At 52.6% G+C, this 12,785-nt stretch overlaps 1 protein-coding gene across 12 annotated transcripts in view; it reads left to right on the top strand.

Moving 5' to 3' along the window:
• Positions 1–12,785, top strand: part of EPN2 (epsin 2) — an 88,768-nt gene that overhangs the window by 35,113 nt on the left and 40,870 nt on the right. For 6 of the 12 annotated variants that reach the window (XM_036296436.1, XM_036296445.1, XM_036296443.1 and 3 more), the window contains 3 exons: positions 942–1,047; positions 4,816–5,585; positions 7,316–7,486. In XM_036296436.1, coding sequence (XP_036152329.1) covers positions 4,991–5,585; positions 7,316–7,486 — 766 coding nt within the window. In that variant the 5' untranslated portion in view covers positions 942–1,047; positions 4,816–4,990. Of the gene's footprint in view, positions 1–941; positions 1,048–3,190; positions 3,301–3,796; positions 3,827–4,815; positions 5,586–7,315; positions 7,487–12,785 lie in introns of all 12 variants that reach the window. The other 6 variants (XM_036296439.1, XM_036296441.1, XM_036296444.1 and 3 more) reach the window with 4 other exon arrangements.

Below are 12,785 nucleotides of genomic sequence, written 5' to 3' on the forward strand. Positions count from 1 at the left end.
GTTGGATTTTATCAAGTCATTGTGGTTACCAATAGTCATCTCATGTGTATCAGTCATTTTGCTGCCTCCACTCAAAAAAATCTAAAGTTGTAGCAATTGTGTAAACTCACTTGCTTCATTCACCACTATGGTAAAATCCTTCTAGTAATTCCTGATAATAGTGTTAATGAAAAAACATTCAAACCTGTGAAGAATTTTTGTGAGTTTATTTGAGCCAAACTGTCGACAATTGCCGAGAAGCAGAATTGGGAGCGTGCTCCGGAGAACAAGTTTTTCACCTTGTTTTATACAGTGCGATCCAAAGAGAAGACGTAAGTGGGTCACATGAAATCCACCGGTGACAGATCAGGGAGGCGGGAGAAAGCAAAGCGGAGAGTGGATAAAAAGTAAAATGATAGACACATGCTTCCTTTACTTCGGTGGTGCAGGATAGTTAACAGTCAACAATCAACACGATAACAATAACAATGAGGGGATTTATGGTCTCTGTTCTGGTGCCCAGGTACATTTGGTTGTCTCCCAACGGAGAGGGGCGGGAGTTACAAGTTACTCTGACATTTCATAGGTATATTATCATAAATGCAAAAAGACAGTAGGCTCAGTTAAGGTAAAAATTGACCTTGTCAGGGAAAATACCCGCCTAGAACATGACTACCCACCATAACTGCTTTTAGGTGAAGTTTTAATTTCAGACATCCTTTGTGGTGACTTTAGGTCTTTAAGTTTGCAAGACTGCCACGCAGGCCTCCCCGGGCTGGTCAGGTCAGCATGTGGCCCTTATGTCCACAATAGAAATATTTCTAAAGGCATTTCTAGTTTCTGATGTCCTAGTGGCATTTGTCCCTTCCATTGTCAGCATATAATTTATGAAAATGAGTCCTGCTACTTTTTTCTTTTAGTCTCTATCTTACAAAGTTTATTTTCCCTTCTTGTTTTGACAGTGTTCCCACCACTACCCTCCCCATATCTGTCTTGGAGGTCCTAATAAATGGCTGCATGTTTGTGAACTTATCACATTCCCGCACGCTTGAGTGAAGAGCCCAGAAGGTAACAAATTACCCTGTTTAGTTACTTTTGCATGTACATTAGTTCAGGCTCAGCAAGTTGGAGAAAGAAAACTGGCAAATTGAGAAGGCAAGTTTGGACAGTGGAGGAAACATTCATTCAAAAGCGAGTTAGAACAAAACACAATTCAGATTCTGGAACTAACGCCGTGTGTGTATTTGAGGATGGTGTGTGTTTGGGGCTGGCTTTTGGGAGGCGATACCTGGCAGATGTTTTTGGGCAGGGGGAGGTGTTTACTTACTGCCCAATCTGAGGTTGAGAGGGCGATGTTTTAAAAATGGGAAAACCGAGGTCTGAGTAGGACAAGTGCGACAGAGCCACAGAACAGGGGTCCAGTCTTCAGCCTGGAGGAGCCTAGGAGAGCTGAGCCAGGCTGGCACTGCTGTGGTCCCCCAGCCTACTCACGTGTCACAGGTCCTTACGGATGGGATTGGAAGGCTTTTTGTTGTGTGTGTGTGTGTGTGTGTGTGTGTGTGTGTGTGTGTGTGTTTAATCCTCACCTGAGGATATTATTAAATTGATTTTTCGAGAAAGAGCGAGAAAGACACGGATGTGAGAGAGAAACAGTGATTGGTTACCTTCTGTATGCGTCCTGTCTGGGGATCGAACCCGCCCCCTAGGCATGTGACCTGACCTGGAATCAAACCCACAACTTTTTTGGTGTACAGGATGACACTCTGATCAACTAAACCACGCGGCTAGGGCAGAATTGGAAGTTTTGATCTGCAAAGTCTTGGGTGAAGCGTGTAACCCATTTGGCCATGAAAATAGTTTCTCAAAGGTGCCTTTGGGTGTTTTATCCTACCAGGAATTTCTTTTTTAAAAAAATGTGTTTTTATTGATTTCAGAGAGGAAAGGAGAGGGAGAGAGAGATAGAAACATCAATGATGAGAATCATTGATCGGCTGCCTCCTGCCCGCCCCCTATGGGAGATCAAGCCCACAAGCTGGGCATGTGCCCTGACCGGGAATCGAACCCTGACCTCCTGGTTCATAGGTTAAATACAAACCACTGAGCAATGCCAGGCCTATTGGGAATTTCCTATCTCCAGATCTCTGCCTTCCCACCATTTGTTAGTTCTGAAAGTGGCTCTTGTCTGTAGCTTTAAGAAAATGGCAGGCAGTCATTCGTATTACATAAACTTTATATATATATATATTTTTTAATATAACAAGCATTTTATTAGTTTTTCCTCCTTGAAGCCTATTTTAGAGACTGCTAACAGATGTCTCTGCAGTGGAGCCTGTGAGGGCCGCCCCTGCCTTGGTCTGCAGCCCATTTCTCTTCCCAGCCTGCGTCTGTCAGCAGGAGCACCCAGACCTTTGCTCACAGGCACTCTGCCCTCTCTTTGCTACCAAAGGCCTGGGAGACTGTGGGTGCCCTGGCTGCGCCATGGCCTCTCCCTAGTCTTTCTGGGAGGACGCCAGGTCCAGCTGTTCTGGTCCACTCCCCAAGGTGGCAGGACTAGAGAAGGGCAGCAGAGCCCAGCGTACCATGTCTCCCTCAGGAAATTGTGGTGTTTTGTGTATTTTTCATTATATTGTCAACCCGTTTGGGGCCTTTTTACCAGGATGGTTTGCTGTCATGCTTAACTGAAGCTGCTTTCATACCTGGAGGAAGGTGATCCCAGCTCTACCTGCTTCTCCTTGAGAAGTGGGGCAGTCTGACCTGCTGTGTGCCAGATGGAATAACAAAGGAAGTGCCATGTTCCTGGCACATTGCACAGTCCCTGGGTATTAAGTACCTCCGAACGTTACTGCTGATTTTGACGTGTGTGCTTTAATCTGGGAGATGCTTATTAAAAATCAGAGTCTTTTTTTCTTTTCGAGGCCCACCTCATCTCTGCCAGCACTGACTGTTGCTGTGAATGAAAACAATTAAAATCAAGTGTGCGGTCACTATGAGAGTTTCTATGCCTGGTCCTTTGGCAAGCCTGAGCAGATTCGGGAGAGCCGCCAGGTAGTGGAGAGGCACAATATCCCTGCCTTCAGCTGGAGCTCCATTCCGTGGAGGCAGAACTCGTCATATTGGAGCGTAGGGAGAGGTCGCATTGGCCAGAGCAGATGTACTAGTGATTGTCACCAGGGTGAGATTTTACGAGCTGTCTTTCTTATTTGTATTGCAGCATGTGATGAGTGATGGCTGATTGCATTTCCTCTGGCTCTCCCCCACCACACATCTTTTGTTGACTTATTCTTTCGGCTGCCCATTGCCTGTCTGAGGCTTTTGATAAAGGTGGGAGTCATGCATTGTTTGGCAGAAGCCTCGCAGCAGCTTGATAGAGAGTAAGGGCACGAGGAGGGGAGAACGGAGGAGAGGTAGCCTGGTGGTGGCCTTAGTCAGCTCCAGGCTTCAGGTTCCTTATCTGTACGAGGGGAAGAACAGTCTTTACCTAGAAGGTTTTCATGAGTATTAGGTGGGACAGCCTGGCCCGAGAGGCGCAGCAGGCATAGGTTGGGGACGGGGCAGTGGGTGGTTGGGGACGGGGCAGTGGGTGGTTGGGGACGGGGCAGTGGGTGGTTGGGGGACGGGGCAGTGGGTGGTTGGGGACGGGGCAGTGGGTGGTTGGGGGACGGGGCAGTGGGTGGTTGGGGGACGGGGCAGTGGGTGGTTGGGGACGGGGCAGTGGGTGGTGGGCAGCTTTGTCTGGCAGTCCCTGAGTCTCCTGGACTTTTCCTCATTTTATAAATGAGGAGTAACCTATGTCACTACTTCCTGTTTATCCCCTCAGGTCTCTTCAGCTTTGAAGACCATTCTGAGGGTAATTTCTGGCAAAAGTCCTTCCCATGCCTGCCTTTGCAGCACTAACAGCCAGCTGAGGTGGTGGTTCTGGCTTTGCATCTTCAGATCCCCTCTGCTCCCTCCCCTGGCAGACGTGGCCTTCCTGAGGAAATGGACATTGTTTTCAGTCTGTTTCATAAATTTAGTCAACAGGGTTAAATGATGTCAGGCACAGTACTAGGTGTTGGGTATTCATTGGTGAAAAGACTAATGGGTCACCAACCTTGTGGACCAGTGCCCATTGTCGGAGACATGGATCTCACTCTAGCTCAGTAAATGTTTCTTTTCTGGAGAGGGAATAGACATGTTTGTGGCATAGGGCTGGGTGAGCCAGTTCATGCAGAACCCTGAGCCTCAGTTTTCTCCTCTGGAAATGAGGGGGTTGGGCTAGAACCAGATTATTTCTGAGCTGCATTATACAGCTCGGGCCAGATGCTGGAGACTTGAAAGTCTAGCCATGCTCTAGAAGAGTAGTTGGGAGCCTTTATAAAGAGTCAGGAGAAAAGGGTTGCTCACAGAGAAATCCCTGGGCAGTTTTAAGCATGTGGACCTAAGCCAAATGCTAAAGGTGTAGAGAGGCATTTTGTGTATAAGATATACTGAGATGAGAGGCTTTCTTATCCCCAAAGATAATTTACAGTCAACCTTTCCCAACATTGCTTCTGTAGTTGGCTTTTGCCGTGCAATGAAAAGACAACGCATAGAAGAGCCATTTCAATGGAGGCATTTTGAAAATAGAAAATAATCATAATGTTTACTTCCTTTCTTCCAAAGGCTTAACCTTTAACCTGTCATACTGATCTTTCCGTTTTGAGAGAGAGATGGGATCTCTTCCATCCTCGGGAGGCTGGAGTATGTCCAGTGTTCCCCCGACACGCCCCAATACCTGCTGCTGACAGAGGGGCTGCCCCGAAGCTGCCTGCGGTCACGGCGCTCCTGCACAGTGAGTGTTTTTCTTTCTCTCTCTAGGTCATGGCTTCCAGCTTCTCAGAGCTGAGTCTCCAGCAGAGGAAACAGAAATGACTGTCGGGGGCCTGGCTCCAGGTCTGTTACGAAGACTGAGCCTCCGCACCGTGCAAGCTTGCTCAGGACAGGAGAGTCTCTCTCTTTGAAGGGCTTTACGTTCGTTACAAAGAAAATAAAGATGACGACTTCGTCAATCAGACGGCAAATGAAAAACATTGTGAACAATTACTCAGAAGCCGAAATAAAAGTGCGGGAAGCCACCTCCAATGACCCCTGGGGCCCGTCCAGCTCCCTGATGACCGAGATCGCGGACCTGACCTACAATGTGGTGGCCTTCTCGGAGATCATGAGCATGGTGTGGAAGCGGCTCAATGACCACGGCAAGAACTGGCGGCACGTGTACAAGGCCCTGACGCTCCTGGACTACCTCATCAAGACGGGCTCTGAGCGGGTGGCCCAGCAGTGCCGAGAGAACATCTTTGCCATCCAGACCCTGAAGGACTTCCAGTACATTGACCGCGACGGCAAGGACCAGGGCATCAACGTGCGTGAGAAGTCGAAGCAGCTGGTGGCCCTCCTCAAGGACGAGGAGCGGCTGAAGGCTGAGAGGGTCCAGGCCCTCAAAACCAAAGAGCGCATGGCCCAGGTTGCCACCGGTATGAGCAGCAACCAGATCACCTTTGGTCGCGGCTCCAGCCAGCCCAACCTCTCCACCACCTACTCGGAGCAGGAGTATGGCAAGGCTGGGGGATCGCCAGCCTCCTATCATGGCTGTGAGTAGTAAAGATGTGCCTCACCCTTTGCCAGTAGCGCTGGGCAGCAGGTGGGAGGGACCCTTGGGCTGAGCGAGATGGTGCGTCGTCTCAGCTTCTGGCCGCCCAGACAGCAGTATTCCTTCGTCTGCACTGAGTTACTGTGACAAAGGGGCTTTCGGCCTGTGACTGCTTTGGCTCCAGTGTCTCAAGAGCCTCTGCTTCTGAGTCTGCTTCTGTACATCTAGGCAGGACTGCCTTCGGGAGAAGGGGAGGAGGCAGGCCTTCTCTTTCCTCCTGGGAAGGGCCGCAGTGAAGGGCTGCCTGCTGCACACACAGTGGGGAGTTGACTGTACTTGGTAGCTGGGAGGAAACAAGTGCTTTTTCTGGATAATCTTGTTTCTTTAATCTCAGTGTACTTTCTACTTTGGCATCAGAGGGCAGGAGTTGGTGTGTCTCTGTGTCACTGAAACAAGGCCTCCGCAGGTGTTCCTGTGGGCAGGGGCTCCTTTCCCACCTGCAGATGAGAGTTCGTGGTGCTTTGTTGGCATGGCCGGGTCTGTGCTGGGGGGCTGTGTCCTCTTTTTGCATGTCGGATCACCCTTGGCCCAATGTTCAGAGGAGGTGGCAGGGAACAGAAGTGGAGTTCAGGCCTGATGGAAGCTGGCCTCTGTGAACAGTGTGGCGTCCTGGCTGCTCACTCAAAGGGGTCCCAGGAATCGCTCCTTGGCCTTCACAGTGCGGTGTAGAGACAGGTGGCCCAGTGGCCTGGGGGTGGGCTGCAGTGGAGGATGCAAAAATAAAAGTATAGGTCCCCATACTCCTTCTGGAATCAGTAACACTTAGGTCAGCATTTTTTTTAAAGGAAGTTGTTTGTATTTTGACAAACCCGCCAACCCTTGCTTAATCAGTGGTCTGCTAACATTTCCTGCTTTTTTGCAGGTTTCAATTTGACATTGCACAGCCACCAGTAGCATTTTGAGACATGTGTCAAATAGGAAATTTGCATAGTAAAGTCAAACGCCCTGCCTCTAGAAATTGTAAATTATTGCCAAGCTGGGAGAGGTTAGCGTTTTCTTGTCCCATCAGTTCCTCACTTAGTTTGAACTCTGCTTAAGCAAAGGTTGTGACCTTCATGAAAGCCTGCATCTTGGAAAAAATATAACCTGCATCTCCAGAGGTCTCCTTCCAGGCTAGGGTGCCCAGAAAATAAAGACTGCCCTTCAGGAGAGAAGTTGTTTGTTTCTCTCAAGTTACCTCTCTCCATCCCCCAGAAAGGTCTGCAATGGGTTGGATTGGTCTCTAGTCCTGTTGGCTTCCTCTTGGGAAATGGCTGTCGTTGTGCTGTGTGGCCACAGGGAGCTGCTCCTCTCTCTACCTGCCCTTTGCAGTCCTTGTTCCCAAGAAGCCAGAGGCTACAAAGCGAGGGGCTGGAATAGTGCTGTGTGTGGATGCTCCAGTGGCAGGGGAGAGGTCACGGAGGGGGCAGGTGGGTGCCTGGGCGGGGCCTCTCACCACGGGTCCTGCCGGCCTGACACTGGGCTGCCTGCTGCTACCAGCTCGACGGTTTCTGGTTCCCTCAGGGCTTGAGCTTGAGCAGCATGTTCAGGGTCAGAATGTGGTGGGTCAGCAGGCTGTTCACTGCCCCTGAGAATGCCAGGCGGGCATTGGCCTCTGCTGGAACCTCTGCCACTCCCTCTCTCTCTAATAGCCTGTCTTTTTCTGTGTGTGTGTATGTCCCTGCCCAACAGCGCCCGAGACCTCGCTGTGCCCCCAGCACCGCACGGGGGTCCCGCTGGGTCAGAGCGAGGAGCTGCAGCCGCTGAGCCAGCATCACCCCTTCCTGTCGCACCTGGGGCCGGCCTCCCACCCAAATGGTGACTGGTCCCAGCCCTGCCTCACTTGTGACCGCGCAGGCCGAGGTGGGACGACAGTTTGGTTTTCTCCTTCCTAGGAATGCTGGGCAGCTTGCTGGGGGGTGCGTGTCGTGCCAGTACAGCCAACTCTCTCCCTGTGTCCTCTGGACCTCGTGGTCCAGCCTCCAGAAGACCCAGGGCCCTTTCTTCCTCTCCCCCAGGAGCTCAAGTCCTGGCCATGCTCCCCTCATGCTGCCTCATGTCACTTGCTAGAAGTTCCGCCCACGGCTTAAGAGGGGAGCTGCTGTTTGGGTCAGGCACGGGGGGCTGTCCATGCTCCTGTGTCCCGCGCCCTGAAAAACGTGGAGGGCTTTCCTGTCTGCAGACCCAGGTGCCGTGGGGGACCAGACCATGTGGCTTGTTGAGCCGGAGAGGTGTGGTTACTCTCCGGGCAGCAAACCGAGGGCTCGGCGCGTGGTCGCTGGAAGCCATCGTCTTGGATGCAGTGACACGAGCCTCCTGAGGACAAAATGGGATGTTTTTGCTTCTCAGTTAACTGCTGTTCTTCCTAAAATCCCCATTACAGTGGTGAACAGAGAGTTAGCTGTACTGTCGGTTCTAGGTCACAGGGTTTGAAGATACCTAACTCAATGGGTAATTAAAAATGGGGCTTCTCTTTTGACTAATTAATAATGTATCCTGGTCAGAGACAACAACTGTTGCAGGTTCAACCAAAAACAGATTTCACTGTTGCCTACAGGAAAATGCTCCCTATCTACCTGCCCTTGGTCCCCAGTGGGGCCCTGCCACAGAGAAGAAAGCTTTATTAGAAGGGTGCCAACAAAGAGCCTCTGTGAGCCTCCAGAAGGTGTGGCCAGCCTGTATTCAGGCTGGAGACAGGGACTGTTTATTCCTGCCTCATTAATCCTGCAGCGTTTGGATGTGGTCACTGTGTTTAGCTCTGGGACATTTTCCTTTGTGCCCCCATCTCCCTCAGACAGTTTACAGAGGACTCTGTAAGGAGGGCCAGCGTGGCACAGTGTTCCCAAGGAGCTCCGGGTGTGCTGAGCTGCAGTCTGCCTCCCACCAGACCTTCGGGGCTGTTCCCGCAGGCCCCGAGCTCCCAGAACTCCAGGATCTCCCTTTGTGTGTTTCCCAGGTTCTACCATTTAGTAACCGGCAGGCCTCTGGTGAGACTCTGGTCAGCTTGTATTCACTGGCCCTCCAGCTCTTCTGTGGCGGCTGCCTCTCCTGGGACCTGGCATTAAAATCAGGCTGACACACCCCTTCCCCCCCTCCCACTCTGCCAGGACCAGACACCCTGCTCCACCAGGCCATCTGCCCACCGCCCCTCTGCCCTGCAGTTCCCGCCACGGGGGCCCCCCGCATATCTGTCAAGGTGCTCAGGGCATGCTGCCCCGGTGGGTTTCTCTTCTCCTTCAGCTCTGGTAGGAATTAAGGATAAAAATGAGTTTTATTTATTTTTTTTGAGGATTTCTCCCACCCTAGATGAGTTTTGGGCGAACAGGTGTTACATGGTGTCATGTGTCATGCTTCACCGTGTGTGCATCCCTCTCTACACTTCACACGCTCCAGGACAGGGCTGTGGGGGCAGGGCTGTCCCGTGACTCCTGTCTCTTCTTTCTTAGCACCTGGCGAAGTGTTGAGTGGCAGCCTTGCTTTGGAACCCAGCAGTGGAGAAGTCAGACTGAGAACCAGCATTTCCTGGGCTCATGAAGTGCAGGCTGGGATTCAGGGGGACATTTGTGAGAGCACACTTGGGACCCAGACCCCTCAGGGGAGGCCCAGTAGGCACGGTGCAGACCAGGGCGGATGCAGGGAAGGCAGTTGTGAGAAGACCCCTTTGTGGGGAGGCTCTGGCATGGTGGCCGCTGTTCGCACCCCCAGTCATCCCGGCCGTTTGAGGAGAGCTTCCTTTTCCTACCATACCCATGTCCCCTCCCTGTGCGTCCTCCCTCCCCCTCCTCCCACAGACATCTATAGGCCTCATCTCAGAAACCTCTCCAGTGCTGTCCTTCATCTCTAGTTCCATGTCCTCAGTTCCCTGCCAGCTTCCTGGTTGGCTTCTTCCCCATTCTTATCCACCCCCTCCCCCCACTTTATACATCAGGTTCTGATCTCTGATCTCAGAAAGCTCCTCTGGATCCCAGGGGTCCCCAGAGGGCCCCGCTCAGAGCCTTTGGCGTGGCGGGCAATCCCTCCCTGGTGGTCCTTGGTTGCCCCTGCCAGTTTGAGTCTGCCGAGGTCTGCCTTGGGCACCACTCTGGGTGAGGCCTGCCCCAGCTGCACTCCGGCTCCCACGTTTCCTTGTTCATTCAGCAGCTATGTATTCAGTTCCCACTGTGTGCCAAGCACTGTGCTAAGCACAGAGCCGAGGCCCTGCCACTACTAACGCGAAGAGAGACAGTAAACCTCAGACATTATTCACTGTTACATGATGAGCGCTTGGTAAAACAGCAAACAAAACCCAAAGCAGCCCAGCCTTGGCTGAAGAACAGGGAAGGTGGTCTGGAGGGTGTCAGAACAAGCCTCTTTGAGAAAGTGATGCTGGAGCTTGAAGGAGGAGGAGGAGCGAGCTGTTGAACATCTGGGAAAGCGCCCAGGCAGATGGCGGGAGCCGCAGTGCCAAGGCCCTGAGGTGGGCGTCTGCTCAGGGTGTCTGTGGAGCAGGAAGGGGAACAGGAAGGCGGCCAGTGTGGCTGGATCTGGTGAGGGAGAGGGGTGGGTGAGGTCAGGGTGGGAATACAGCAGAGGCGGGCCTGGAGAAGGGGTAGGTCCACTTGTCAAAATGACTCAGGCAGGGAGCAGTTCTTTCCATCCCTAATCCATCTCAGACTGGTACTTTTGTATCAGTGTTTCGGTTTGTAGCAATGTCAAGTTGCTATAAAAGTCTAAGTTCTTTCTCTGCCTCCTTATGCTGTCCTGTGCCATATGCTAACTAGACTGATGGTGGGCTTTTGGGTCATTGCAAACCCTTTGGCTTTTACTCAGTGAGCTGGGGAGGCATGGGTGGGTTTGGAACTGAGGAGGAACTTGATCCGATTTAGGGATGAGAAGGCTCAGGAGGACCCTCCAGCTATGTATGAAGCAAGGTGGGCCCAGGAAAGCCAGTCAGGAGACCACTGCCCTCATCCAGGTGGGAGACGATGTGCCTCGATCTGATGGGGGGCTGTGGAGGTCTGGGTGTATCGTGACCAAGAGGGATAAGAGTGATAAGACTTGCTGCAGGACTGGACCAGGGGAGAGGCGTTTGGGACAGCTCTGATGACTGTTGTCCCCTGGCGAGAGGGCAGCTGTTGGAAGAGCAGGTGTGAGCAGAGGCGGGATTGCTTCTGGACATGCTGATGTGCCCAGCAGGCTCGCAGGTGGAGGAGTGGAGGAGGTCTGAGACGTCTAGGGCGTAGGGAGCATTCCAGGCTGAAGGTGCCTCCTGCACTCTGGCCTCCCCTGCACTCACATGGTTTCATTGTTCCTAGTTCCCCCCCACATCGAGGCTGGCTCCTGGGCCCACCTTGTTGGCTGCCTCACTTGGTCATGGGGAGTAGTCAGAATAGCTGTGCAGGTGAAGCTGTGGGGCCCTGAGGTGGTCTCTTGGGTTGTGAGGGGTTGGGTTTTGCCTAAGACTATCCAGACAGGGTAGCCAGCTTGTATGGAGTGAACAGCCCACTTGTCCCCCTGCCCAGGGCTCTGTCCACCCTCCCACATTCTGCAGAGCCACTCGTGATGTTCAGCAGGCTGTGGGAAAATTGTAGATGTTCTTGGGGTGGCGGGAACCCATATCAAAGGCCCCACATGGGTTGGGAGAATTGTCCCTGTGAGTCAAGCTGGAAGCCTGGAATGTAGAGATTGCTGCTGTCTTCTGACATGATGCTCACCCCCTCCCTGGGCCTCGGTTGGTCTCCACAGAGGGAGGGCTCATGAGAGGAGAGAAGGCCCACTCGCCGCCTCAGCTCCCTTTGTGGGCTCCCGCGTCAGTGTCCTAGCCAGGCCCGCACTCGCCTTGCTGCAGCGTGACCCTGTGGCTGGGGCCTTGGGTTTCTGGGTGTCAGCATTCCCATTCTCAGGAAAGGTGAAATGGAAGGAAGGGGGAGACTAGAAATCCTCACTGCTCTGTGATTCCTTCAGGTGGATGAGGACCAACCTGAGGCCCCAGGACCCAGTGGGCAGTGGCGTGCTTTGCATGGGGTGGGTGCTGCCACCTGTGGCCCGGTCTCGCAAGCTGTCCTGATGAACCCCTGCTCGGTTGACACCTTCAGCACTCTGGCCGGTGCAGAGAAGCCGTCCGTGGCGGGGGTCAGGTCTGCTCCCAGGGACGTCAGTGCGCCCTTCAGGCCAGCCTTCCATTGGGGCCGGGAGCCTGCATACAGGGCAGGTCCCCTTGCGCACCAACGGCAGTGATTCGCCACATTTATTTCATTTAAGAAAGCATTGCAGTTGGCAATGTCAGAGGATTAAATAGATACCAGGAAAAAAATGGGCAAAAGGATAATAAGGATAAGAAAATAAGACAAGGCCAGGGTCACACATAACTGCTGAAGATTTGACTTTGAACTTCTCAGCCACCAGCACCAAAGAGTACAGTTTCTCTTTAGTTGCTGAACAAGAGTCAGGATCCAGATGAGGTCCATGGAGGCCAAGCGCTCCCTGAGAGGAGGAGAGGCAAGCCTTGAGCCCAGGCCCTTGTGGGAGCACTGGGCTCTCTATCCTGGCTGCATCCCATGGTCTGCACGCAGTCTTTTGCCAGGAGTGGAGGGATGGATGGCTCTCCCACTCCCTATGGAGATCAGACATTCTTAAGCCCATTAAAGAGATTCTGAAAGCTGTTGTGTGCATCGTTTCCCACGTGGGTTTGAGAAGGCCCTGGAAACAGCCTGCCCTCCGGGGCTCCAGGAAAGCTGGTCTCTGCAGCACGGGGCGTCAGGGGTGACTGACGCCGCGGCACCGGCTCTACCCGCACACTGCCGAGGAGCGCGTGTACACACGCAAGAGAGCATTTCCAAAGAACCAGGCATCTGAGAAAGGGAGTCTTATATGAGTCTGTTTGAAAATTTGAAGATGTGGGGAAATATTAATTGCTTTAAAACAAAAATCAAACCTAGCCAGTATGTGGCTAAAGCCTTTCTGGGCTCTGGCTGGTGTGGGTAAGTGGTTAGAGAATCAGCCCATTTACTGTAGGGTCTCGAGTTCAATTCCCAATCAAGGGCATGTACCTAAGTTGCAGATTTGATCCCTGGCCCGGTCAGGGCACATGCGGGAGGCAACCAATCCATGTGTCTCTCTCACATTGATGTCTCTCTCTCTCTATCTCTCTCCCCCTCTCTTCCCCCTCCCTCTCTCCCCCTCC

Source organism: Myotis myotis, unplaced genomic scaffold, assembly GCF_014108235.1.
Source record: "Myotis myotis isolate mMyoMyo1 unplaced genomic scaffold, mMyoMyo1.p scaffold_m19_p_29, whole genome shotgun sequence".
NCBI lineage: Eukaryota > Metazoa > Chordata > Mammalia > Chiroptera > Vespertilionidae > Myotis > Myotis myotis.